Raw genomic sequence first — 24,403 nt, forward strand, 5'->3', positions numbered from 1 at the left:
CCTGTTCTATATTGTTGTTGTTTATTAACAACATAGGACAATATACATATTTATACAATTTTAATACATCTAAGTGTGAACATAAATAGTGAATGTAAGGTTAATGTTGTTAGTTGGAGGTTTTAGAATTTAAATTGTATGCATTTATTTTTTCTTTTTCTTTTTTAAAAAAACTTTGTTTACTTTTCATTACTAAAGATTGATTGTTTACTGTTTTATTATTTCATATGTTTGTAGTTGATGTATTTATTTAATACTGGTGACAATATAGTCCATTTTAAATTAATGAATTTCGGTTATTTTTAGGCTTATAGATTTAAGAATTTATTTGATTGATTAATTGATTTTGTATTGAATAATTGATTAAATAAGGGGCGGAGAGGGAAGTGTATTTTAGTGTAAACGTTACTTTGTACCTGATGTTATTTGTCTGAAGAAGTCTGGTTATTGAACCAGACGAAAAGCACTTAACCTTACAGTGTAGTACCGTGGTTTGTTTATTAAAGAGCTGAACAGCTGAAGATTTCCTGGTGTCTTAGGTGCTTTTGTCCTGCATTTTTATTTTTTCAACAGTCATGTGTTTGGTACAGACAGAATGCGTACCCTCGTGTGTTTGATATTTTGCGCATTAGTATAGATTTAGGGGTGCTTGGCACACATGGATTGGTTACAGTGTGTCAGTGCTTTTTCATATTAGTGTGTAGGTTTCTGTGTGCTTGGCACACAGAGCTTGTGTGTCCTGGCGTGTTGTCATTATTTCTTTAACATTCCTCCCAAACCTCAGAGGTCACTCTTTCTTCTGTTGGGCTGGAGACAGTGTACTCATTATGTTCATAGGATTGATACTAGGCTATCGGCCCTAGGGCCCATACAAGCCTAGCCAAAAAATGTACCCTGGCTTTCGCCACCCAAGAAAATTATTTTCCTGTGCCCCTGTCGAGCAGAGCCACAGAAGTGATCCCCGGGGTGAATTTCCCATTTCCCATCCAATCATCAAGATTTTTCTTGAAGAGTGCTAATGAGGAGCTCTGTTTGACATAGGTAGTCTGTTCCAGAGTATGGGAAGTCTCTGGGACAGGAATCTATCCCTCCAGCATGTTCTGTTTATTGTGGTGACAAGGTTTAGGTCCCTGGAGCGTGTAGCTCAGTGGGATTGGGATTTCTTTAAGTGTAGCATGTCCATCAGCTCTGGGTTTGACATAGCTTTGTATGTTAGGCAGAGATTGCCCCTGAGTAGGCGATATGCGATGGAGTAAAGCTGTAGTTTTTTGAGACGGTCTGCATAGGGCATCTGTTTGAGGCCAGTAATCCTCTTTGTGAGGTATTTCTGTGGTCTTTCCAGTTGTTGTAGATGTCTTGTGAGGTACATACCAAAAGGGGCGTTGTACTCTATAATGGGTCTAATGAGTGATGAGTAGAGGGGAACAATGACCTCTTTTTTTCTGGATGAGAATCCTTTTGTGATGAGATGAGCCATTTAGAAGGATTTCCTGACCACTGTGGCGATGTGATTATCAAAGGAGAGACTACTGTCCACCTGTGTCCCAAGGTCTCATCACATTTTCAGCATTAAGTAGACTACCAGCTATGTGGTAGTTCATGGGTACAATGTTTTTACCAAAGAAGATGACAATACACTTTTTGGCATTGAGCTACAGGCCATGGCTTTGACACCAGGTATCTGTCTCAGTGAGGCCCTTTTGTAGTTTGTCCACATCGTTAAGAGTTTCAATTATGGCTCCTAGTTTGCAGTCATCTGCAAACTTTTTTAGCCAAAGACCTTCTGTGTTGGCCTGCACTTCAGAGAAGTAGATACCAAACAGGAGAGGACCCAGGACTGAACCCTGTGGTACTCCACTTGTCACTGGTCTGATGTCGGATTTGGAATCCGCTACTTTCACAGTGTGGGTTCTGTCCGTGAGCCAGTTGGCAACCCATCTTGTGACATAGGGATTTATACCTAGTTTAGTGAGCTTATCTATAATTCCAGAGTGGAGGATGGTGTCGAAAGCCTTGGCGAGATCTAGATAAGCTGTGTGAACCATTTTACCCTCATCTATGGCTTTGGTGAATGCTTCAAAGAAGTCAGTCAGGTTTAGGAGACATGATCTGCCTTTTACAAATCCAAACTGGGTAGGGTCCAGAGTTTGGAGATTACCAATGTCTTTGTTTATGAGTTCCCCGATGATACTTTCCATGGCCTTGCAGACCAGGCTCGTCAGGCTAATGGGGCGGTAGTTCCCGGGGTCCATCGTGGCTCCCCCTTTGTGGAGTGGGATAACCGTTGCGGTGTGCCATTCAATGGGTAGATAGCCTGAGGTGAGGCTATGATTGAACATGGTACTTAGGTACGGTGCCAGTTTATTCTGTAATTCGTGTAGAACGCAGCCTGGGATATTGTCAGGTCCCGTGGATGCTGTGTTCTTGGCTTTGGAGAGTGTTTTTTTACCTGTGCAGCCGTGATTATAGGAACTTTGCATTCTTCCGGTATAGAGATGGGCCCTCTAGGGGGTGAGAGGGGGGTAAAGTTAGCACTGAAGCTATCTGACAGGATGTTGGCAATATCAGTTGGTTCTGTATATTTACTTCCATTGTGCTGTAACTCAGAGCAGATCTGAGTGTTCCCATTTAGATTCTTGACATAGCTGTAGAATGCTTTGTGGTTGTCTTTAGAGTCAGTGGCAATTTTCTTTTCGTAACTAGCTTTGGAGGATTTTATGAGGGATCTCAGCTTCTTACTGAGGTTGACCAGGGAGTTCCTCCAGTCATGGGATTTTACTCTTTTTTGCAACAGTTTCTTTCTTCTGTTGTAGAGTTTGTGTATGGGAGAGGACCACCAGATTGGCTTCCTTTTTTTGGAGGATAACATCTTGGTTCTATTAGGGATAGCATGATCCATGCACTCGTGTAAGTGCTTATAAAGTGCATTTGTGTAGGATTCGGCAGTCATACTTCTATTGTCCGTCTGCATGGGTGTCATGAAGTTTGCCACTTCTGTCTTAAGAAGTGTGAAGTTGGCTTTGGAGAAGTTTTTTACGATGGTTTCCCTAATTGGGGCTGGGAGTGGGATGTGGATGTCTAGTCTGATTAGCTTGTAGTCAGATCTGACCAACGAGGAATTGACCTCTGGTGTGTAACACCGGTTTCCCATGTTGGTAATGACCAGGTCTAGGATATTACTGCCCCTGGTGAGGGTGTGAATAAGTTGATCAAAGGCGTTGGAATTTATGAATTCTAGAAAACGTTGAGCAAAAGAGTTGGTACATGAGTAGTTTTCCCAGTTAATGGTGGGGTAGTTTAAACTGCCCATTATTAGGGTGTTGGGTTGTACCCTAATACTTTCCAGTGTATCAAGAAATGAGGAGTGTGAATCCTGGGGCATCGTGGGAGGTCTGTAGCAAGCTACAATTTGGATTGCAGTCTTGCCCAGAGTTAGTTGCACTTGGATAATCTCGGATGCATTATGCTGTGCAACTAGCCTGGAGGTGTGGATATCCTTAATGAATATGGACACACCTCCGCCTTTAGTGCTTCTTTCTTTAACTTTCTTCACAAACTGAGGGTGCACAGAGGGGCACTGTAGCTTGTATAGGGACAAACTGTACTATCTAGAAATATTAAGCTGGAAATGTTATTGTAATCATTTTTTTTCATTTTCCTCACAATCAAACATTTGATGCATATACAGGTGGCGGTCTTTTGGGGAGAGTAAAGAAGCATGCTGTGCCTGACAGCAAATATGTTATGTTCTGTTTTTTTATTTCATTTTTGTCCCGGTTTGACACCAGAAGAGTACACAGACTGTGCCTGTCTTTTGGGGGTAGGGGTTGAGGATGCATGCTGTATGTTCATATGAGAACAGCAGCAGATTGAAATATATGACTCTGGGTATGTGCGCCTTAATTTTCATCTCAATTTAATGTTGGGGGGTACACTGCAAGTGACTACCTATTTTCTTTTGGGTGGGGGGCTAGGGAGGCAGGTACTATTCCCAGATATGATTTATGTAGCCTCACAAACATTTGTCTTGTCAGTTAATTGTGAGCTGGTGTCTTGTCAGCTTTGAGCATTAAAAATTGGATAAAAGTTAATCTATTCCTTGAAATTAAAATGGAAGATTGATTTTCATTTCTGTAAACATGATTTTTTTTCAGACCATCACTGGATCACAATATTGGGGAAAAAACTGAATTGCATCTTAGAGCATCTGTAACCCCAGTGCTTCTAGGTGCCTTGTGGCTCCTGGACCCCTAGCTTAATACAGATCTTTCCTCCACAGATATCAGAGTGCAGTTTTAACTGAATGAAAGAATAACTGCAGGAGCAAAAATTGAAAGAGTAAGACAACCTGAGGAAAAGGGGAAAAAAGTAAGAGCTTTTTCGCCTAGGGCACTAGTTTACCTAAGACTGTCCCTGACAGACCAGCTGTACAGGTTTTTTGCTTTAAGTAGCAGAGTGCCTAGCTAAGGTTTTCAGATTATCCCCCAAGCAGTAGTGGATGCCCCGGCAGCTGGTCGAACACAGACCTTGCTGAATCATTCAGTACAACAGACCTGATGCTGTTTACTGCTAGCTCTGTTTTATAAAGTTATTTTTGCTGAAATTACTTAAACAGGACACACGGATATTAGTTCCATTATTTGTGCTAATGAAACTAACTATATATCACCCAGAATTGGACAGATAGAACCAAACTATCATGGGAGGAATTCAAGAACAAAGCTACTAGATATGTTACAGCACATAAATTAATCACAAGAGATAATAATAAAAGCACATATTTTCAAAATTACTGGAATCTCCTTCTAAACCACATTCTAAAAGAAAGAATATTATTCAAAGAATTAAATCATTACATTGTATACAAAATTCCCCTATACTAAGTAAAGTACAAATTAAAGAAGCTTAGACAAGCAACTTAAGGATGAATCAAATACAGATACATCTCTCTTACGCTTCGGCCCTTTAGCTGCTGTTGCACCTGCCGTAAATATTAGGGTCTGTATTATATATTCGAACCCTTAAATGTTTGAATCGCTAAAGAACGAACTTTAGTGATCGAACATTTAAGTGTTCGAATATATTAAACAACAAAATTAAAAAAAAAAAAAGTAAAGGGTTTAAGCAGGGAGGCAAGCCCGCCTGCACCCCCCTCACCCCCCACTACTTAAATATGCCAACTCCGAGATCGCACTTCAGTGTGCTACAGTGCAGAAATGGAAAATTTCCCATTACCTACACTACAGCGCGATCTTGGAGTTAATATATTTAAGTAGTGGGGTGTGGGGGATCCAGGGGGGCTTGCCCCCTGCTTACACTTTTTAGTTTTTCCTTTTCTTTTTTTTTTTTTAATTTTTTAATATATTCGAACATTTAACTGTTCGATCACTAAAGTTCGTTCTTTAGCGATTCGAACATTTAAGCGTTCGCATATGTAATATAGACCCAAATATTGTATATAGTATGTTGGAGTTTACTACACCATGCAGTTAGGATAATTCTATGTTTTTTCCTGTTAGAATAAATAGTACATGGGTTTTATTCTATGCGACTTAGTAGAAATATGACCTGATTGCATGTTGAAACAAAGTATTACTTTGTATCTGACAGTTGTCATGATTGTTTGTATTATCAACTGTAATATACTTTTGGAAAACAAAAATAAATGTGGAAAAAAAAAGTTATTTTTGTTAACCTGGTTAGTCCCATTATGCATAGCCTTTTTATCAGGTGAAGCAAGAGGTGATTTTCATATTCTGTAGAGATAATTTCTCCTGGACAGCTGGGAAATACCCCCCCCCCCCCTTATCGTTTTTCTGATAAGTGCTGCAGAATTATTTTTACAACCACCTGAGCTGCTCTCAGTTGAGGTATAGTGGATCTCTGTTTAACATCTCATCTAAAGAACCTCACCTCCTTTTGTTGCATTACAGTGTCATTAGTGAAATATAAACATTAGACGTAGTGTGAGAGCTATAACGGACAGCCTTTTGATTGCTGGCATTAACGTTGAGTGCATTTCCTGCTGAGCCACTGATGTGGTTGGTGTGTAAGCCCAGTTAAAAAAAAATAAGTAAAATAAAATAAATAAATAGATAAATAAATTAGTCATCGTGCATGATGAAACAAAATGATGCAGAAAGAATGTAAATGAGGAAGAGCACATACATACAGAGCTTCTGAAAAGTGAAACATATAACACATCCGACTGCCTCACATTCCAATCACTGTTGATTTCCTTAACAGAATTTATGTATAGTTGCTGGTGGATATAGATCATATTCCTCTAGCATGCTTTAGTAGTAATAATAATAATAATGATTTATGGATGTTCTTTGTAGAGATCATATTTCTGTTGCAGTTTACTGCGACTTCTGCTGAAAAAGGGTTGACATTTGGTCTAACTTCCACAGCTTAGCACTCTTCCTCAGCCATGAAGGTCAGAATGTTCCCAATGTAAAACAGGCCTTGCCTGCACCATCTTTAGCTCTTCCTTATTGTAGTAGGAGTTGTTTGGTGAATTGCTTATTTATTGTCAATAGTTAGGCATTTCTGGCCTGCTCCAGAACTAGTACAGATAACGGAAACTCTTCTGTATTCATTTCCTGATCGTATTGCATTACGTTGTATTTTGGGACATCAGGTAGCCAGTTGTGTTTTGGAGATTTGCCTGCTCATTGAAAACAAATAAATAAATAAATGAGCATGCAGTAAGCAAATCTCTTTCAAGAATTTCTATTCACAGTGGCTCCTCTTTTTAGACTCAAGTCATGTTGACCCAAATTGTACCATCTTCTACATCTTCATTCGCAAGACTCTTAGGCGAGCATAGAGTTTCCTTCAAGAAAAGGAGATACTTCAGGCCCTGCACATACATTCATATTATCAGTTCATGGACGTCTTCTCCCACCCTTTAGGAATAGGAGGAAGAAGAAGCATTTTAGGGCTACAAAGAAAAGGGTCAATGAGGAGTCACCTTTTTCCCCTGATGCCCTCACTTAGCTCGAGGATATGGGATCTGGAGTAGCACCTTCACAACATTCTGCCCAAATTACCTACGGCCTTTTGCATTATCCACGTGGAGGCCATCATCCTTTTGCACAAAGGCACAATCTCCCGACCTAAAAGTCTTTGAGGAAGTCTGCCTGGATAGCCTTTCAAACCCAGTCTGTTCTTGTTAGGGAAGACATTCAAGGCAGGAACATGGAGATTTGAGATGTCTGTCCATCTCCAGTCTCAGGCCTCCAAGGTGACAGTTCCAAAAGTCCAACCTTAGGACTTCTAAGTCAAGCTCTCTGAAGTTATCTGGGTCACCTGTAACAGATTCACCTTCACAAATCATCAGGTTACCCTGGCTGTACCATAGGAAAGATTATACCAGGCTCAAGGGCCATTACAGTTTTTACAGATTTTTGCATCCAACTGCAGACCATCCCTTAATGTTTTTCCTTTCCATTAAGAGAAAGAAAGAATATTCTTTAGAGAGAGAGAGATTCTAACTCTTCAGATGTGGAAGAAGTCGTCCTGAATTGTGCTTTTTAGGGATATTCTCCTTTAGGATATGATATTATCACTGAAGTGTCTGACTTCGCCAGTGCTACTGATGAAATTCTATTTGGCGACAACCTTTGCAAAATGAAAGGAGGCTCAAATGAGATATCAAAGAGGTGTCTGATGTCCAGAAGTAATACTTCACCTTCTTGAAATTAAAGGCACCCAAAGCTTTGTCAATGCCTCCTATCACTGGAGTGTTAGAGAATGCTTCTCTGGCTTCCCAGTAGGAACTGTACTCCCAGCCTCATACACTGAAGAAGCCTTCTGTGGGGTTCATGCATCCCCCAGGTTTTTATACAAAAATCCTACAGCTGATCAATTCCATTGCTGTATCTCTGGATCCAGGGATCTGATTTGGTTCTGTATTTCCTGGAATTCTTCCAGTGACTGGGAGGACAGAATCGACTACCTTAGCAATAGTGTAGGCATTGCTGAAATTTGGGTGTATATGACAGTATCAAATGGACTAAATAGCAAATGCTATTTAGTCGATCCGATACTGTCGAAATGGCAAAGTAGCGAAGTCACAGAACATCAAATTTTTTCCTAGGGAAAAAATTTGGTGGGCCGTCTTTGGGACTTTGCCATTTCCTCCACTATGGTGCGATCTCGGAGTTGGTATATTTAAGTAGGGGGGGTGTTGGGGGCGATGCCCCCCACTTAAATTTGTGTTTAAGTTTTTTTTTTTTTTTTTTAATGGAGCAGCAAATTTTTTTCCCTGGGAAAAAATTCGCTGTTCTGTTTGTCCAATATTTTGTTGTTTAGATATTATCGGTACGATGAAATAACGTTCGCTATTTTCATCGTACGATAATATAATATAGACGCCTGAAATTCTGGCATTCAGGGCATTTGGTTGTCAGACACATATGACCAGGTGCTAGGTAGAACTCCTCAACTAACTGTGGATAAAATAAGGTAGGAATCTGATGTAGAACTTTAGGTAAAACTACTAGAAACCACATAAACTGTCTCATTCCTTCCTATAGAGCTCTGGAAGCTTGCATTATAACTTCCAATGGACCGAGCCTAAGTTTTTTGGTAAAATCAAATTATGTCCTGACATTACAAGCAAATGTTCATATCCATGGAATCATAGGGATTGCTAAATAAGTGTAAAAGGCAAACTGTTCAGCATAAACTATTCTATTATGGTAGTGTTTTTGGTTCTAGGTCTTTAACTGTTAAGTTTGTAATATTTTGTATACAGCTTACTATAAATCAGCAGCTACTCAAGTTACTTGAATACTATCAGCAGCATTTTATTCATGCAGCAGTGAGCTTTCATATGAGGCTAAGCAGGTCTGTCTGCCACTTAGTGGTTGAAATATTTAGAGAAATATGAACATTATGACAGTATAAATTATGAACAATTATTTGTTTATTTATTTGACATTTGTTTACCGGGGTGGTCTGACTTGGTCTACAGAACCCGTTTTCAGCAGGAGCTGATGGTTAATATCTCTTTGCCTGCCAGGTATTGGTACAGTTGCATTGCCCATCATATAACCTTTAAGACAAAATCTTTCAATTATTTTTATGCAGCATGGTTTTGGAATTATTAATGCAAATATGAATAGGCAATATTAAACACCTAGGGGCCTCCAGAGGATGTAACTACAGAAATACCTGGAGATGTCACCAGGGTATAATGAGCTCCTTTAAGAATGGCAGTAATGTTGATGCATCAGCCACGAATTCTGTTGTCAGAAAACAGGCCTGGATGAGGCTTCAAACCCTGCCAGGGGATGTCAAAGCACAACCAGTTTGACAAGGAGCTGCTGTTGGGGCCCAACAGCAGAAATATTCAAGAGACTGCAGGAGATGGGGAACACTCCCTGTAAAGGAATTGGCATAATGGTTAAAGTGTTTAACTCACAGACACACATGGTACAGGGTTTGATTCTCACCTTTGGTGATCGGTTGGTGGCTAGATATGTAATAGTCCGCAGACTGATTGCCTAGTATTTATGTGTAAACTGTTTAAACTATGCAGTCTGTGGAACAGCCTTTTCACCTCCATCTCAAATTATGATAGGAATTACCCTACTAAGACCTGTCTCTACTATCACAGGTAAGGCAGGGATAAACAGGAGAAAGGTAAAAAGAATTGGAGGGAGACTAGAGGGAGAAGTTTGCTGGTTCTCAGGGCTACACCCAACAAAAGGAGCAGCCGTGACAACTATGGGCTTCTCTCTGTCTCACTTATCTGAACCCAGATATCCCCGCAACTCCGTCAAAATATGAGGCAGATTGGCCCAGTTCTCAGGGGACAGGGAAAAGTCACAAAGCAGAATTCAGCCCTATGAATTTTCTCCCATGGATACTGCCAACACTTTCAAACAATGCAAAAATGGTAGGTGTTCCCCAAGTGCCAAAAAAAAATTAAAATAAAGATCTTGTACTTTCAGTCTTGGAGGATCTTTTAAATCAAAGTGTAACAGAGTACGTGTCAAAAGTGGAAAAAACAAAGGTTTCTATTCGAAGTTATTGCTAATTGCTAGGAAAGGGGGAACCAGGAGATCCATTTTGGGCTGCTCTAGATTGAATGACTAACTAAGCATCCCATAATTCAAAATGTTAACATTGCAGACCCTCTTACAATTTTTGTTCTCTCATGATCCGATAGTCACCCTGAATCTCAAGGATACCTTATTTGCAGATTCTTTTCCACATGGACCACAGATGCTTTCTCAATGTTCAGGCAGGGGCTTCCATTATCACTTTATCTGCTTCACCTTTGTTTTGGCTACTACCCTCACTATTTTCAAAAAGAACATGCCTTAAGCATTTTCATATACAGACCCAAGAGAATTCACTTTTCTTCCTACCTAGATAAGTGCTTGATACTGACCCAGTTGCAGGAAGAGATGGCTTTGAAGTCTTTAAAATTCAGAGGCAACTGCTTTCAGACTGTGGGGTTTTCATTAACCTTTCCCAAGTCAAACCTAACACTGTTGAAAATAGTGAGTTTCTTGTGAACTGTCAGAGCCTCAGGTGCAAGAAGGCATTTTTTTGCCTGAGGACAGGCTGTAGTTCCTAGCAAAATGCTTCCAAGTCTTTGCCTTGAAGACCTCCGTGATGGCCAGTGAATTGTTGAGGGCACTATGTTACATGGCTTCCAGGGTTTTAACAGGAATTCTTGTCAACTTGCAAAAAGAAGTTTCAGAGAATGACAGTATCATGAAAACAGATCACTGAAAACCATTTTTAGCAAACCTAATAGTATTTTATTTATTTGTTCTGTCATTTATTGCAGGCAGCAAACTCCCCTGCTTTTCCCATATCCACCAAATTTATATATACCAACCTTATGGTTGCATAGCAGTAGGGAAAATGGAAATGACCCTTAGTGCTGAAAAAGATTTTCTTTGAAATTATTTTGGTGTATCAGCACTCACTGAAATACTAGTACAGGCATCGGGCTTCTCCCTGAATGGTGCCCTTCGTGAGATTATATATACATTAGCATCACAGAAATACCCAGAGTCAACACAGCCTATTACTGGAGGAAATTGTCCCCATTCTATCCTATGTTAAAATGGGGTTCTACCACGTTAGGCAGAAACAGAACTCTGCCAACCAAACTGTGACTGCAGATGTCTTACATCTGGCCTGGGTTGCCCTTTGAAAGTATATCATGGTCCAGAGTAAGAGAGATCACTTTCAAAGGAAAAAGCATATGCGTATAAAAGAAATGATGGATCGGATCCTAGCACTCAGAGCATTCAAACCTATGTAGAAAACGGAGGTAAAAGACAGCACAACAGCCATTAGGTACTTACAAACAAGGGGAACTTGGTCATACCTGCTGTGCAAGCTGGCAGTGGTAGCTTGGAAAATACCTCTGCATTTCAGAGGGCTTTAAACGTGGTCTATATCCTATCACAACTAATGTCAGTGGCAGACCGTCTGAGCAGATCATCATCAGACTTCCATGAGTGGATATTGTATAGGGTTATGTTCCTGCACAGTTGCTGTAGTTTGGTTTATATTTTTATTATATACCTGTTGCTATCCTCAGTTCAGATAACCTTTTAAATAAACTTAAATCTGAGTTTATAGTGTATTTCATTACATTATGTTCTTTCTTCCTGGAATTACTTTCTTGCTCCCCATGTGTCCTCACTAAATATATACCTAGTCCTCATACTGTAGTATATTTTGTATTAATATGTAGTGTACTTGAGCTGCAGTATTGTGTGTACTCGTACTGTTGTGTAGTACACACTCAGCTGTAGCGCAATGTGCATTTATGTTATACTCTTACATTGTGTAGTGTGCAGTTTTGCTTCATAGTAATTGTATTCCATGTATTGTGTTTTATTGTTGCAAATTATTGTGCTGTATTTTTGTTATGTAGTTGAGTAACTTTTCAGCCCAGTACGTCAGTTCTGGTGGCACATTTTAATTAAATGTGATGATGCAAGTTTGGTGAATACTAGTTTATTCTGAAGCATTGCAGCGTGGAACTGTTTACTCTGAAGTATTGCAGTGTTAAATCTTTGTGTGAGTTGTATTTCAGTTAAAAAAATTTACAATATTTTTCTGCCTTCCTTCCCTTTTCTTCCTCTCCGTGTTCCTTTGTCCTGTTCCTCCCTAATATTGCTCTGCAGGTACCTGTGTAAAATGTGGGAGAGGAGTCTACGGAGCTAGCAATGCCTGCCAAGCCATGGACAACCTGTTTCATACAAAATGCTTCTTGTGCTGTTCGTGTGGTGAGTTATACTTTCTGCTTTGGACAACCTGTTTAACTATTTCACCCTGCTGTAAAAAGAGTACAAAAATATTTAGGACTTAGAACTGCAGGTAATGCAGTTTTTGGCATCAGTGGAATTGCTGTCCAGATAAGATATTTGTCTGTCCCAGGGTAGTTGGCAAAATTAAATGGACACTAGTGAGCATTAAGGACTTAGAAATTTGATTTTTTATTTTTTATTTGTGTTTAAGTGGGCAGAGGGCTAATCTCCTTGGGCCTTTTTCAGACTCCGCCAAGGAGCACCTTTTGGTTAAATGACTTGCTCAGAGTCGCAACAGTTAGGAAAATGAAGACTGAGAGAATCAAACCCTGGACCACAGAATACAGCTCATTAACAGTTCATAGCCTTTGTCTTCTGCGCTAGCTGCTAGACTATGTACCACAGCACCATTTTGGAATCTATACTTCAAGATATCGATACCCGTAGTAAAGAATATAGTACCCTTGGCGTTTCAAGGCACGTTTGTTTTCCAAGTGGTGATATATCTGTTCTAGAATTATCCCATATTCCTTCTGAACCACTGCTGTCACAGCTAGGCCTTATGACTTGCCCTTTAGACTAGGAGTACTAGAGAGTGACCAGTCAACTGCTAGAAGCTTATTTCACTAATTTAACATTGTTGCAAACAAGGACCTTCAAAGGAAAATTATACTGGCAGTGAGCCACCCAGTGTCTTTTTCCAACATGTTCTTATTGTCATTTAGCCACACTGTTTCTGAAGTGGCATTGCAGCAGTCCCATGATGAGTCTGTGTCCTTTTTCATATTCCCTTGTGATGTTGGCACACTTTGTGTAGTGCATTTGATGTTGGCGATCGCGTGAGTGTGTGCTTACAGACCATCTCACTGCTTGCAGCACTAACCTTGCTACTTCACGAGGATCCTCTGCATCTCTTCTCCTGTTTGTACAGGCTGGCAGTGGCCTGATTTCCCACATTCTTGGCAGACCATCACCCAGTTCTGCCTTTCTTTGCTGACATCACAGTCAGGATTTCATACCCTTTGGGCCATATTGCTGGCTTGATCCCCTTAATTTCTTCCTGATACAGCAGTGCTGCAGTTCAGATATCTTCTGTTTACTGGGGTACACTGTGTCTGTCCATGAGGAAAACTCAGGCTGGAGTCATAACGCCAGGAAGCCTCACTTGATCACATACCGTGCAGCAGGTACTTCCACTGTATGCTGGGCCCTTTCCTGCACCAGTCATCCCTCAGAATGTGCAACACCTTTTTGGAACCTAGTTTTTTTGCCCTTGTTAAGAGTGGAGTTCTAACTACTGCATTCTTTATTTCATATTTCAAAATTTATTAAAATGTTTATATTGGCAAAACAAAATGGTCTTTTCTTTGAGTTACATGTACTTCTGTATGCAAAGCTTTCTGGATATATGAAGTCAGCAATTGCAGTGGATCTTTAGAATTTTTTTTTGTAACTTTACAGAAGAGGATTGTAAAGATAATTGAGTGAAATCAGTTTCCAAAACTGTTGGATCTATACAGTTTAGTTAATTGTTTTGCAGTTTATATATATATATATATATATATATATATATATATATATATATATGTATGTTGTGTCTTTTGGCTTTTCCCGGTTAGGAGTCGCCACAGTGGTACTCCGGTTCACTAATGATTGGCAGTAGATTTTTACGTGCCGAGTTGCCGGCCCTGACGCAGAACCTTCAACGAAGGTCCGCCCATTCACGCATGTCTCCACACAGAAGACGCCCTAGCTGAGAATCGAACAGGACAACGTCTTAACTGTGAGGCGACAATGCTACCGCAGCACCATGTGTGTATATATATATATATATATATATATATATATATATATATATATAAAGAATTGTGTTATTGATATTCATAAAACCTGACAATGATAATTGTTAGTTATGAATATTATTTTTTTTAATTATTTTATTCATTTGTCCTTATTGACCCAGATAGGCTGTCTGCACCAGAAAAGACAAATTTAGAGAATGTCATAGACTTGCATGGAATAGATTTTACATAGTTAAACATAATTATTTTTTAAATGTAATCACAGTCATAGAATTTGCATATTTAAACACACATTTTTTACAACCACAGTGTTAAGAATGTCATTAAGCATCTGTGCAGTTAAAATAACAGTAAGATGGAGAAAGGAAGTGCATAAATCATTGTACTGGTGATTGAGTTCAGAGTGGAGGTAAAACTTAGCAGAAGCTGTAGCAGTGAGTAGGTTCATTTAATGTGTAAGAATTTGAGAAAAAAATCAAGGTTAATTTGCGTTAGTGTCATTTATGTTCGAGGAAAGGAAAAAGTTCTGGGAAGATGAAAGAAAAATGCTGGACCTGCTATGTGTGCATCTTTATTCACTTACTTTTTATTATTATTATTATTATTATTATTATATGTGTGTGTGTATGTGTAGGTATATCATCTGTGTAATGTTAGATAGTTCCTACGTTTATGTGTAAAAGTAGTAATGTTTGTCTCTGTTCTGGTGTCATTTGATGGTAAATTCCACAGTTTTGCTATGCCGCCTAAGAACAGAGAATCAGTCACCTAGGTATTGGACTTGGGGTTGACTAATTGTTGTTTTACTGGGACCATAGTGGCCATGGAGGGGAATTTACTTGAATAAGTTTTTGCAAAGCTGTGTATTTAGTTTGGGTTGTGGATTATATTGGGTATATATCTGAGCTATGTAAATGCTACATAGTTTTGCAGATTCAAATGCTATGTCAAACCCAGAGCTGTTGGACATGCTCCACTTAAAGAAGTCCCAATCCCTCCGAGCTACATGCTCTATGGACCTAAACCTTGTCACCACAATAAACAGAACATGCCAGAGGGATAGATTCCTGTCCCAGAGACTTCTCATACTCTGGAATAGACTACCTATCTATATCAAACAAAGCTCCTCATTAACACTCTTTAAGAAAAATCTTGATGATTGGATGGGAAATAGGAAATTCACCTCGGGGATCACTTCTGTGGCTCTGCTCAACAGTGGCACAGGAAAATAATTTTCTTGGGTGGAAAAAGCCAGGGTACCTTTTTGGCTGGGCCGATGGCCTAGTACCTACCTATGAAGCAAATGTTCTGTTTTGTGGAGGGCAGTGTAGTGGTGTGATCTGTTTGGAAAATTTGATGCATATTTGGCTGTTTTATTGTGGGTTTTTTTCAAGTTTGTTGTTGATTTTGCCAAGCATTAGTAAGGACTGCTGATGGATAGAGTAGGAATCAATAATGACCTAGGTGTTGTCTGTTGTGCATGATCAGTTAGAAATGTTTTTCTCTGTGTAGCATTCTGAGTTTCTGATCTGTTTTGAATACAATATGGTCTGTGTGAAGATTTAATTTTAGTGGTCTAAAGTAGCTTTGTATATGATACTTGTTCAGTTCTTTGTAAGCTGCAGTATTATGGAATGCAACAGTATGTGACTGTGTAAGGTACTTTTCAGCAGGATGATTTTAGTTTTGTTGGCCTTTAGGATTACTTGAGAATTGTTTATGTATTTTTTATATGTTTAAAACTAGCTGTTGAATAGATTTTGCAGATTATATGGTGAGTTGTGTCCTCTCCATATTGCACTGAAATTGAGTTTGGGATGCTTTTGTGCATGATATTGATAAATATATAAAGTAGTTGGGGACCTTAGATACATTCTTGCTTGAGAGATGTTATCCAGATAGCTACTGAAGGTTTGTAAATGTGGTACATATATTTACAAGATAACCCTATAAGCTTCCATTTTATTCTCTGTCAGTTAACACTTTAATTACTGTTTTACTGTGATAGTTTGCATAAAATATTTCAGGTAATTGTACACACAGTCTGCCTGTTGTAAACCTTATTTGCCTTTCATGCTTAGACCAAGTGTCTGTCTTTCCTTTTGATGCATTCATTCTCCTACTGTCTGTCTGTAGCCATACTGACAGCTGGGGTGAGAGTTAGACCAGAATTAATCGTCATTCTTGGGCAGTTTGGATTTTTTTAATGCCCCTTGTTCAGTCTCACCCCCCACATTTAATATACAGTGGCATCAATGCAAAAATGGCCATGCCTAACCTACAGTTGAGCATTCCCACTGCTGTAGGGTTTCTCCAATATAGGCTGTGTCCCTTGTCAGAGCCCCCATCCCTCTTCTGCCTGTATTCTGGCCTGTTGCTTTTTCCATCCCACTTTTGGACATGTTGAACTTTACCCATGCGGAGTGGAGGTTGGTTGGGTGAGAGAGAGAGAGCAGTACAGCAGTTACACTCAGTGTTGGTTCTAAGCTCCAGTGCAGGGTCTGTTCAGCACCACCCATGGTTTATGTTTTCCCATTAAGCTCCAGGCCTGTGTTTTTTTAATTTTTTTTTGTTTCCGGGCATTACCAGATGTTTTTCTTCACCCCCCCCCCCACCTCATATGTGGGAGGAGTGTGGGAGTGGTCTAAATTATTAATAGACAAGGCTGTTCTCTGTCTGTCTGTCTTCAGCTGTTACTCCCTTAGAGAAGCTGGGGATGCCTGTTCTCCAGATGACAGAAGTAATGAGGCTTCCTGTTGGGGTACTACTGTAAAACATGTGCCTTTTTTTATATCTTGAAATATTGTAATTGCCATATAGCATGTTGATGTATTAGTACATCACTGCTGCCTTTGCCACAGATGCTGTAATGTGTTTTGAGGATATTGAACTCCGAGAAAAAGGGAAAATGTGGAAGTTATTTTTTAATGTTTTTTTTTTCCTTTCTTTAAATTTGTATGAAACATTGTGATGTTCATCGTGTTACACTGCTGCAGTCATTACACTTGGGTTATCCTGCCATCAGGTGGTCCCGCAGTCGGCCTGAGTTCCAAAGTCTTGGTTCGGTGTCGGTTGCTGTCGCTTCTTCCCTGACATCAGTGCCCCAGGGGTATATAAGATGCACCCGACACCATTTTTTTCAGTTTTTCTTGCTGCGCGGTGCCCGATGCAGAAGCAGTTCGCAAGTGCCGGTCGTCCGACTCCTGAGATTTTCAAAGTCGAATTTCAGATCCTAAGTCTTCAATAAAGCTAAGTACCCCATTGGGGAAACTTTTTTCTTGCCTCAGACCGATGTCAGAAAAAGTTAATAATTGTATTTCTTGTGGGAAGCAAATACCTCATAAGGACTTCCACTCTTACTGTATTCCATGCCTAGGCGCTGATCACGACGTCACTAGTTGTCGGTTTTCTGCAAGATTTAACAAACGCACTATAAAAAGATGTTTTGCTTTTGCTTTGCACTACTTTGGCCGAAGATTCAATTATACAATGCCGTCGGATCAGCCGACGACCTCAGTACCAAAAAAACGCAAAGACAAGGATAAAGACAGGCATCCGAGGTCCAAAACCGACGACGAAACCTCTTATAGGCCAGTCGCCGGTTCTCAGTGAGGCACTTTCGCAGCCCCTGACACCCGCTACCTCAGAGCCACAGGCAGCTTCTGACTCCCACGTGGAGACATCTAGGCCTCTGGAAACTCAAGGTGTTGGGCCTACGGAAACTAATCCCTCAAATGGGTCCAGAGCCGCTGAGCAGGCATCGGCTTCTGAGGGTGTTTTCAGACCTTCACAACTTACCATTAAGACAACAGCCAAGACAAAGGTACCATTAAAGACAAAGAAGCAAGTACAGCATTCTCCTGGACAGTCCTCCATGCCTAAGAAACAGATGCTCAAAATGACCGAAGACCTCATTACACTAATCAGGGGTTCCCATCCCCCTCCTGAGAAAAGGCCTAGGCAGGATACAGACTATGACTCCTCTGATCAAGTCTCCATTTCCTCTGATTCCTCTTCAGACCAGGGATACTCTCTACCTCCCTATGAGGACTCTGATGCTGAAGAATCTATCCCTTCAGCTTCTCCTCCTGAGGATTTTTCTTTTGGGGAAACTTTACATACCATGAGGGAGCATTTCCATTGGGAAAGTCAGGATTACTCAGAATACAAGAAAAGGCTCAGGGATTTCCTCAGCACAGGCCCCTGGCTATTCCACCTGTGCTAGATATTGTGGATGATGTGTTCTCTGAATCCAGTTTATCTCCTGACTCTTTGCTCCCTGCTCCAAAAAAAGCCAGATAGGTATTACAGAGTCCCTGACTCTCACAAGTTTCTTTACAATAACCCTTCTGCTGATCCAGAAACTATTTCCCAGGGTCCAAAAGGGGTTAAGGCTTCCATTGCAAAAAATCCAGTACCCTCTGACAGAGATTCCAGAGCTTTGGATAGATGGGGGAAGAAAGTATACACTTCTGCAACTTTAGCAGTAAGAGCTTTAAATTGCCAGTTTCACATGCTTAAGTACCAACAATATTTAATGGCTCGGTTAAAACAGAAAATGCTTGCAAGCTCAGAAGCTCCTGATTGTAAAGAAATGTAGGATTTAGTGCATGAAGTTGAATAGGTGGGAAAACATACTCTGCAATGTGGTTTTGATTCTTTAGAGGCCTCCTGTAGAGCCACAGTTACAGGTTCTGTGATTCAAAGACATGCTTGGTTAAAAAAACAAAGTTTACCTGATCATGTTAAGGCAACATTATTGGATGCTCCCTTACAGCAGGATACTTTGTTTGGTGTTAAGACAGAAGAGGTGTTAAAGAAAATGGAGGATAAAGCTAAATCTATGCAAACAGTCAAGGATTTCTTACAGGTACACCCACCTCGGTTTAGCAGGAATTGGCCAACAAAGAATTGGTCCTTTCCAGTGTCAGACAGGCCGCAGAGAGGCAGATACAGATGCCCAAGGGGCAGATCTCAACCCCAAGGCACAAACAGACAGCTACAGTGGGGCACCTCAACCCCAAAAGGTGGTGAGAACAAGTCCCAACCTTACAGGAAACAGTCACAATGACTTTCCCCTTCGTATGCCAAGCTTGTCCCTTCTGGAAGCCCCCTTAGGGGGAAAACTAGCACTTTCTTCTCAAAACTGGCGAATAATCACCCAAGACAAATGGGTCCTGAATATTGTGTCTCAAGGTTACAGATTCCACTTTCATACTTTACCAAGGCAAAAAGGAATGCCAGACCTGCCACAAAATCAATGGGCAGAGGCACAAAAACAAATTTCAGCCCTCATGGACATGAGAGCTATTCAAAAAGTACCACAACAGGAACAAGGACGAGGATTTTACTCAAGACTCTTCGTGGTCCCCAGAAAGGACAAGGCCTGGAGGCCCATACTAGACCTTTCAATTCTGAATAGTTACCTGGATATTCCAAAATTCAAAATGTTGACATTACAGCAGCTTCTACCCACGCTGGGCAAGAAGGCTTGTCTTGTTACTCTGGACCTCAAAGAGGCATACCTGCATGCCCCTCATCATCATCATCATCTTTCGGCTTTTCCCATTAGGGGACGCCACAGCGGATCATCTCTTTCCATTTCTTCCTATCCTCTGCATCTTGCTCTGTCACACCAACCACCTGCATGTCCTCTCTCACCACGTCCATAAACCTTATCTTAGGCCTTCCTCTTTTCCTCTTACCTGGCAGCTCCATCCTTAGCATCTTTTTCCGAATATACCCATCATCCCTCCTCAGCACATGCCCAAACCAACACAATCTCGTTTCTCTTGCTTTGTCTCCAAACTGTACAACATGAGCTGACCCTCTAATATACTGATTCCTAATCCTATCCATCCTAGTCACACCGAGTGCAAATCTTAACATCTTTAACTCTGCCACATCCAGCTCTGACTTCTGCCTTTTTGTCAATGCCACTGTCTCCAACCCATATAACATAGCTGGTCTCACTACGGTCTTGTAGACCTTACCTTTCACTCTTACTGGTACCCGTCTGTCACAAATCACTCCTGACACTCTTCTCCACCCATTCCACCCTGCCTGTACTCTCTTCTTCACCTCTCTTCCACATTCACCATTACTCTGAACTGTTGATCCCAAGTACTTAAACTCGTCCACCTTTACCAAACTCCCTGCATCCTCACCATTCCTCTACCCTCCCTCTCATTTATACACATATATTCTGTCTTAGCCCTGCTGACCTTCATTCCTCTTCTCTCTAGAGCACATCTCCATCTCTCCAGGGTGTCCTCCACCTGATTCCTACTCTCACTACAGATCACAATGTCATCTGCAAACATCATAGTCCACGGGGCCTCCTGTCTGATCTCATCTGTCAACCTGTCCATCACCACTGCAAATAAGAAAGGACTCAGAGCTGATCCTTGATGTAATCTCACCTCCACCTTAAACGGATCTGTCACTCCCACTGCAGTCCTCACCACTGTCACACTACCCTCGTACATATCCTGTACCACTCTTACATACTTCTCTGCCACTCCCGACGTCCTCATACAATACCACAACTCTTCTCTAGGCACCCTGTCATATGTTTTCTCCAAGTCTACAAAGACACAATGCAACTCCTTCTGACCTTCTCTGTATTTCTCCAGTAACACTCTCAGAGCAAACATCGCATCTGTAGTGCTCTTTCCTGGCATGAAACCATACTGCTGATCACTAATCATCACCTCCCTTCTTAACCTAGCTTCTACTACTCTCTCCCATAACTTCAAGCTGTGACAAAATTGCAGAAGATACCTCAGATTCAAAGCTGGTACGATGCACTACCAATTCTCTGCACTGCCCTTTGGCTTATCTACTGCGCCCAGGGTCTTAACAAAGTGCCTGGCACCAGTAATTGCATTTTGCAGGCAAAAAGGAATTCAAATATATCCATATCTGGACGACTGCCTCATTCAGGCAGAGACAAAGGACATTCTTCTACAGCATCTGGCATTTGTAAAAAGGTTGCTAATTTCTCTAGGGTACACAGTAAACGAAAAGAAGTCAAAACTAGTGCCCTCACAACAGATTATATTCCTGGGTGCCAGCTTAAATACAACGGCCCAGATGGCTTACCTCACGCCAGACAAACAAGTTCAACTAACTCAATATTTTCAATTACTGGCAAGAAAGTCCCATCTCCCTGCAAGAAAAATTTGCAGGACCTGGGATTCATTGCATCCTGCATACTACTAATACCATATGCCAGACTGCATATGAGGAAATTACAATGGTACTTGAAAAGTGTTTGGACTCAACACTCTCACAGTTTAGAAGCAGTAATACCAATGATTCCCTGCCTACAACAGGAGTTTCGATGGTGGGCACAGGCATGTCACCTAAACAAGGGTCAGCCTTTTACCCAACCCACAGCCAGGCAAACTCTAACAACAGATGCTTCGGATTACGCCTGGGGAGCACACATGGCAGGAAAATGCATTCAGGGCAAGTGGACCACAGACCAGATGCATCTTCACATCAATCAAAAAGAGATGTTGGCTGTTTAAAATGCCCTAACAGCTTTCAAGGACCTTCTACATCCAGGACAGACAACACCACAGTAGTGTGGTACATAAACAAGCAAGGGGGCACTCATTCTTATCCCCTATGCAGGCAAGCCATGACCTTGTGGAACATCGCTCTAACGTATCAAGTTCTCCTGCAAGCACAATTCCTGCCAGGAAAGAAAAATACTCTGGCAGATGATCTAAGCAGAAATATCATGGACCCTCACGAATGGAAATTGAATCCACAAATCTTCAGCATGGTAACGCAAAAATGGGGATGCCCAGACATAGATCTTTTTGCCTCCCCACTGAATTGCCAACTATAAAAATTCTGCACAAGGACTTATCACAAACAAGCATGGAAAGTGGATGCTGTTCTGTTCAGCTGGAAAAACCTAAAAGTTTATGCCTTCCTGCCACTGCCTCTCCTTTCAAAGGTACTCCTAAAAGCCAGACAAGAAAAACCACAGATGATCCTGATTGCTCCATACTGGCCACGCCAGCACTGGTACCCTATCTTAAGACTATCTTAAGGAACCTGGCTGAAGGCCCATCATGGATTTTGCCTCAAATTCCACACCTTCTGACTCAACAAAACAATCAGATCCTGCACGGTCAGCTCAAAACCCTAAACCTGGCTGCATAGCAGATACATTAGTCAAACAGGCAACACCTCTCTCTAAAGCTGTTATGGATGTCATTTTGGTGGCCAGGAGACCTAGCACCAGGAAAGCTTACTCAGAAAAATGGAAGAGATTCTGCGCCTGGAACCAGGCTCAAACCCTTGACCCTCTTGTTCCAAACATTCCTCAGAGTTTACAATACTTAACTGAGATGCTGGACAGAGGCCTATCCTTCTCATCAATTAAGATCCACGCCTCTGCCATTTCAGCACATTACAACACGGATCCTCCTTTATTCTCTCATCCCTTGCTGAAACAGTACCTCAGAGGGGCTAAAAACATAAGACCGCCCCGGAGAGCACCAACTTGGGACCTCAACTTCGTTTTGGAAAAACTGACCTTACCACCTTTTGAGCCAGCCAATACAGCCGATCTAAAATTTTTATCATGGAAAACAGCTCTGCTCCTGGCAGTAACGTCAGCACAAAGAGTCTCAGAGCTACAGGCATTAATGACAGTGGAACCTTTTATAATTTTTCATCAGGACAGGGTATCTTTAAGGACAAACCCTACCTTTATGCCAAAGGTGGTATCTAGTGTGGCTCTTAACCAAACCATCCATTTGCCAACTTTTTATCCAAATCCCCAGAATAAAGGGGAGAAACTTCTGCATTCTTTGGACATACACAGGCAGCTACGCTTCTACTTGGACAAAACAAAGGCTTTCAGGAAAACTGAGTAACTGTTTGTAGCATATGCTGCAGGATCACAGGGCAAGGCTATCTCAAATCAGACTATATCCAAATGGATAGGACACTGTATTCGGTACTGCTACACTCACCATGGAAAATCAGTCCCAAATAACATTAGGCCACATTCCACCAGGGCAACAGCCATTTCAACAGCCTTTCTCAGAGGAGTACCTACCAAGGAAATTTTGGAGGCTGCAACTTGGAGTTCAGTGCACACCTTCACCAAGCATTACCACCTGCCTTTTTACTCTAAATCCAGAGCAGGCTTTGCCACTGCAGTTCTGCAGGGCCTCATAGCCAAGCCTAACTCTTTATAGACCAGCCACCCAACCTCAGCTTTGGGATTCTACCCAAGTGTAATGACTGCAGCAGTGTAACACGATGAACATAGTACAGTTTTGTACCTACCATAAATGTAGATGTTCGAGTGTTCACACTGCTGCAATCCAGGTTACCCTCCCTACATCCTCTCTGAACTAGTTGGACTTATCTATACCTTTCTATCCTATACAAACTTTGGGGTGTATTTGCTGGTAACTGAAGCTATTGTTTTTATTTTATATGTATATTTTTGATTAGCAATATGTATTGCCTTCCTACTTGGGGGCACCTGACATCTGGGGCAAGAAAAACTGAAGAAAATGGCATCGGGTGCATCTTATATACCCCTGCCACACTGACGTCGGGGAAGAAGCGACAGCAACCGACGCCTGACCAAGATTTTGGAACTCAGGCCGACTGCGGGACCGCCTGACGGCAGGATAAACCAAGTCTAATGACTGCAGCAGTGTGAACACTCGAACATCTACATTTATGGTAGGTACAAAACTGTACTGTGTGGGGATAGCTCTCAGACTTGGATGGACACATGGGAAAATATTAATTTTAGAATTTTTGTAAAGCAGTGTTTTAAGAGTATGACTTTTTGTAATGAACATTTTAGTTTTGTACATATTTATTCCAACTAACGGAGACATTATCCTGCTCTTTTTCTCGTATACTGTATCCCATCCTTTAGTATTCCTACTTTTAGAGAGGCCACCAGGTGAATGAATTCCTCTCTGCAGGGACTATCTGTCCTGTGCCATCCTACAGAGGTATTTTCCTACATTCTACTTCCCTGTTGATGACCATTGTTCTGTTAATGTGTGTTGTGTTTTGACCCCTCCACAAACACACATTGTCCCATATTATCAATTTTGGCATCACTCTTGCCATTTTTTAGCCATTATAGACATAAACACTTTATAATCATACATCATTTATCTCATCTCATCCTGTCTTAGTAGCTAGTAATGAGTACCTCTAAACCTACTCTAAACCTGGTATATTTAAGTCTTCCATAAATATTTTCATTTCTGCTTTTTCTTATTTAATCTTGTCTTGTGTTATATTTTT

The 24,403-nt window shown here is 41.0% G+C and overlaps 1 protein-coding gene across 1 annotated transcript in view; it reads left to right on the forward strand.

Moving 5' to 3' along the window:
* The window catches only part of AJUBA (ajuba LIM protein), a 591,811-nt gene that overhangs the window by 405,906 nt on the left and 161,502 nt on the right, over positions 1-24,403 (forward strand). Inside the window, exon 2 of the mRNA XM_044058647.1 lies at positions 12,171-12,272. Coding sequence (XP_043914582.1) covers positions 12,171-12,272 — 102 coding nt within the window. The remainder of the gene's footprint in view (positions 1-12,170; positions 12,273-24,403) is intronic.

This window comes from Protopterus annectens, chromosome 16.part0 (assembly GCF_019279795.1).
Source record: "Protopterus annectens isolate FY-2018-M chromosome 16.part0, PAN1.0, whole genome shotgun sequence".
NCBI lineage: Eukaryota > Metazoa > Chordata > Ceratodontiformes > Protopteridae > Protopterus > Protopterus annectens.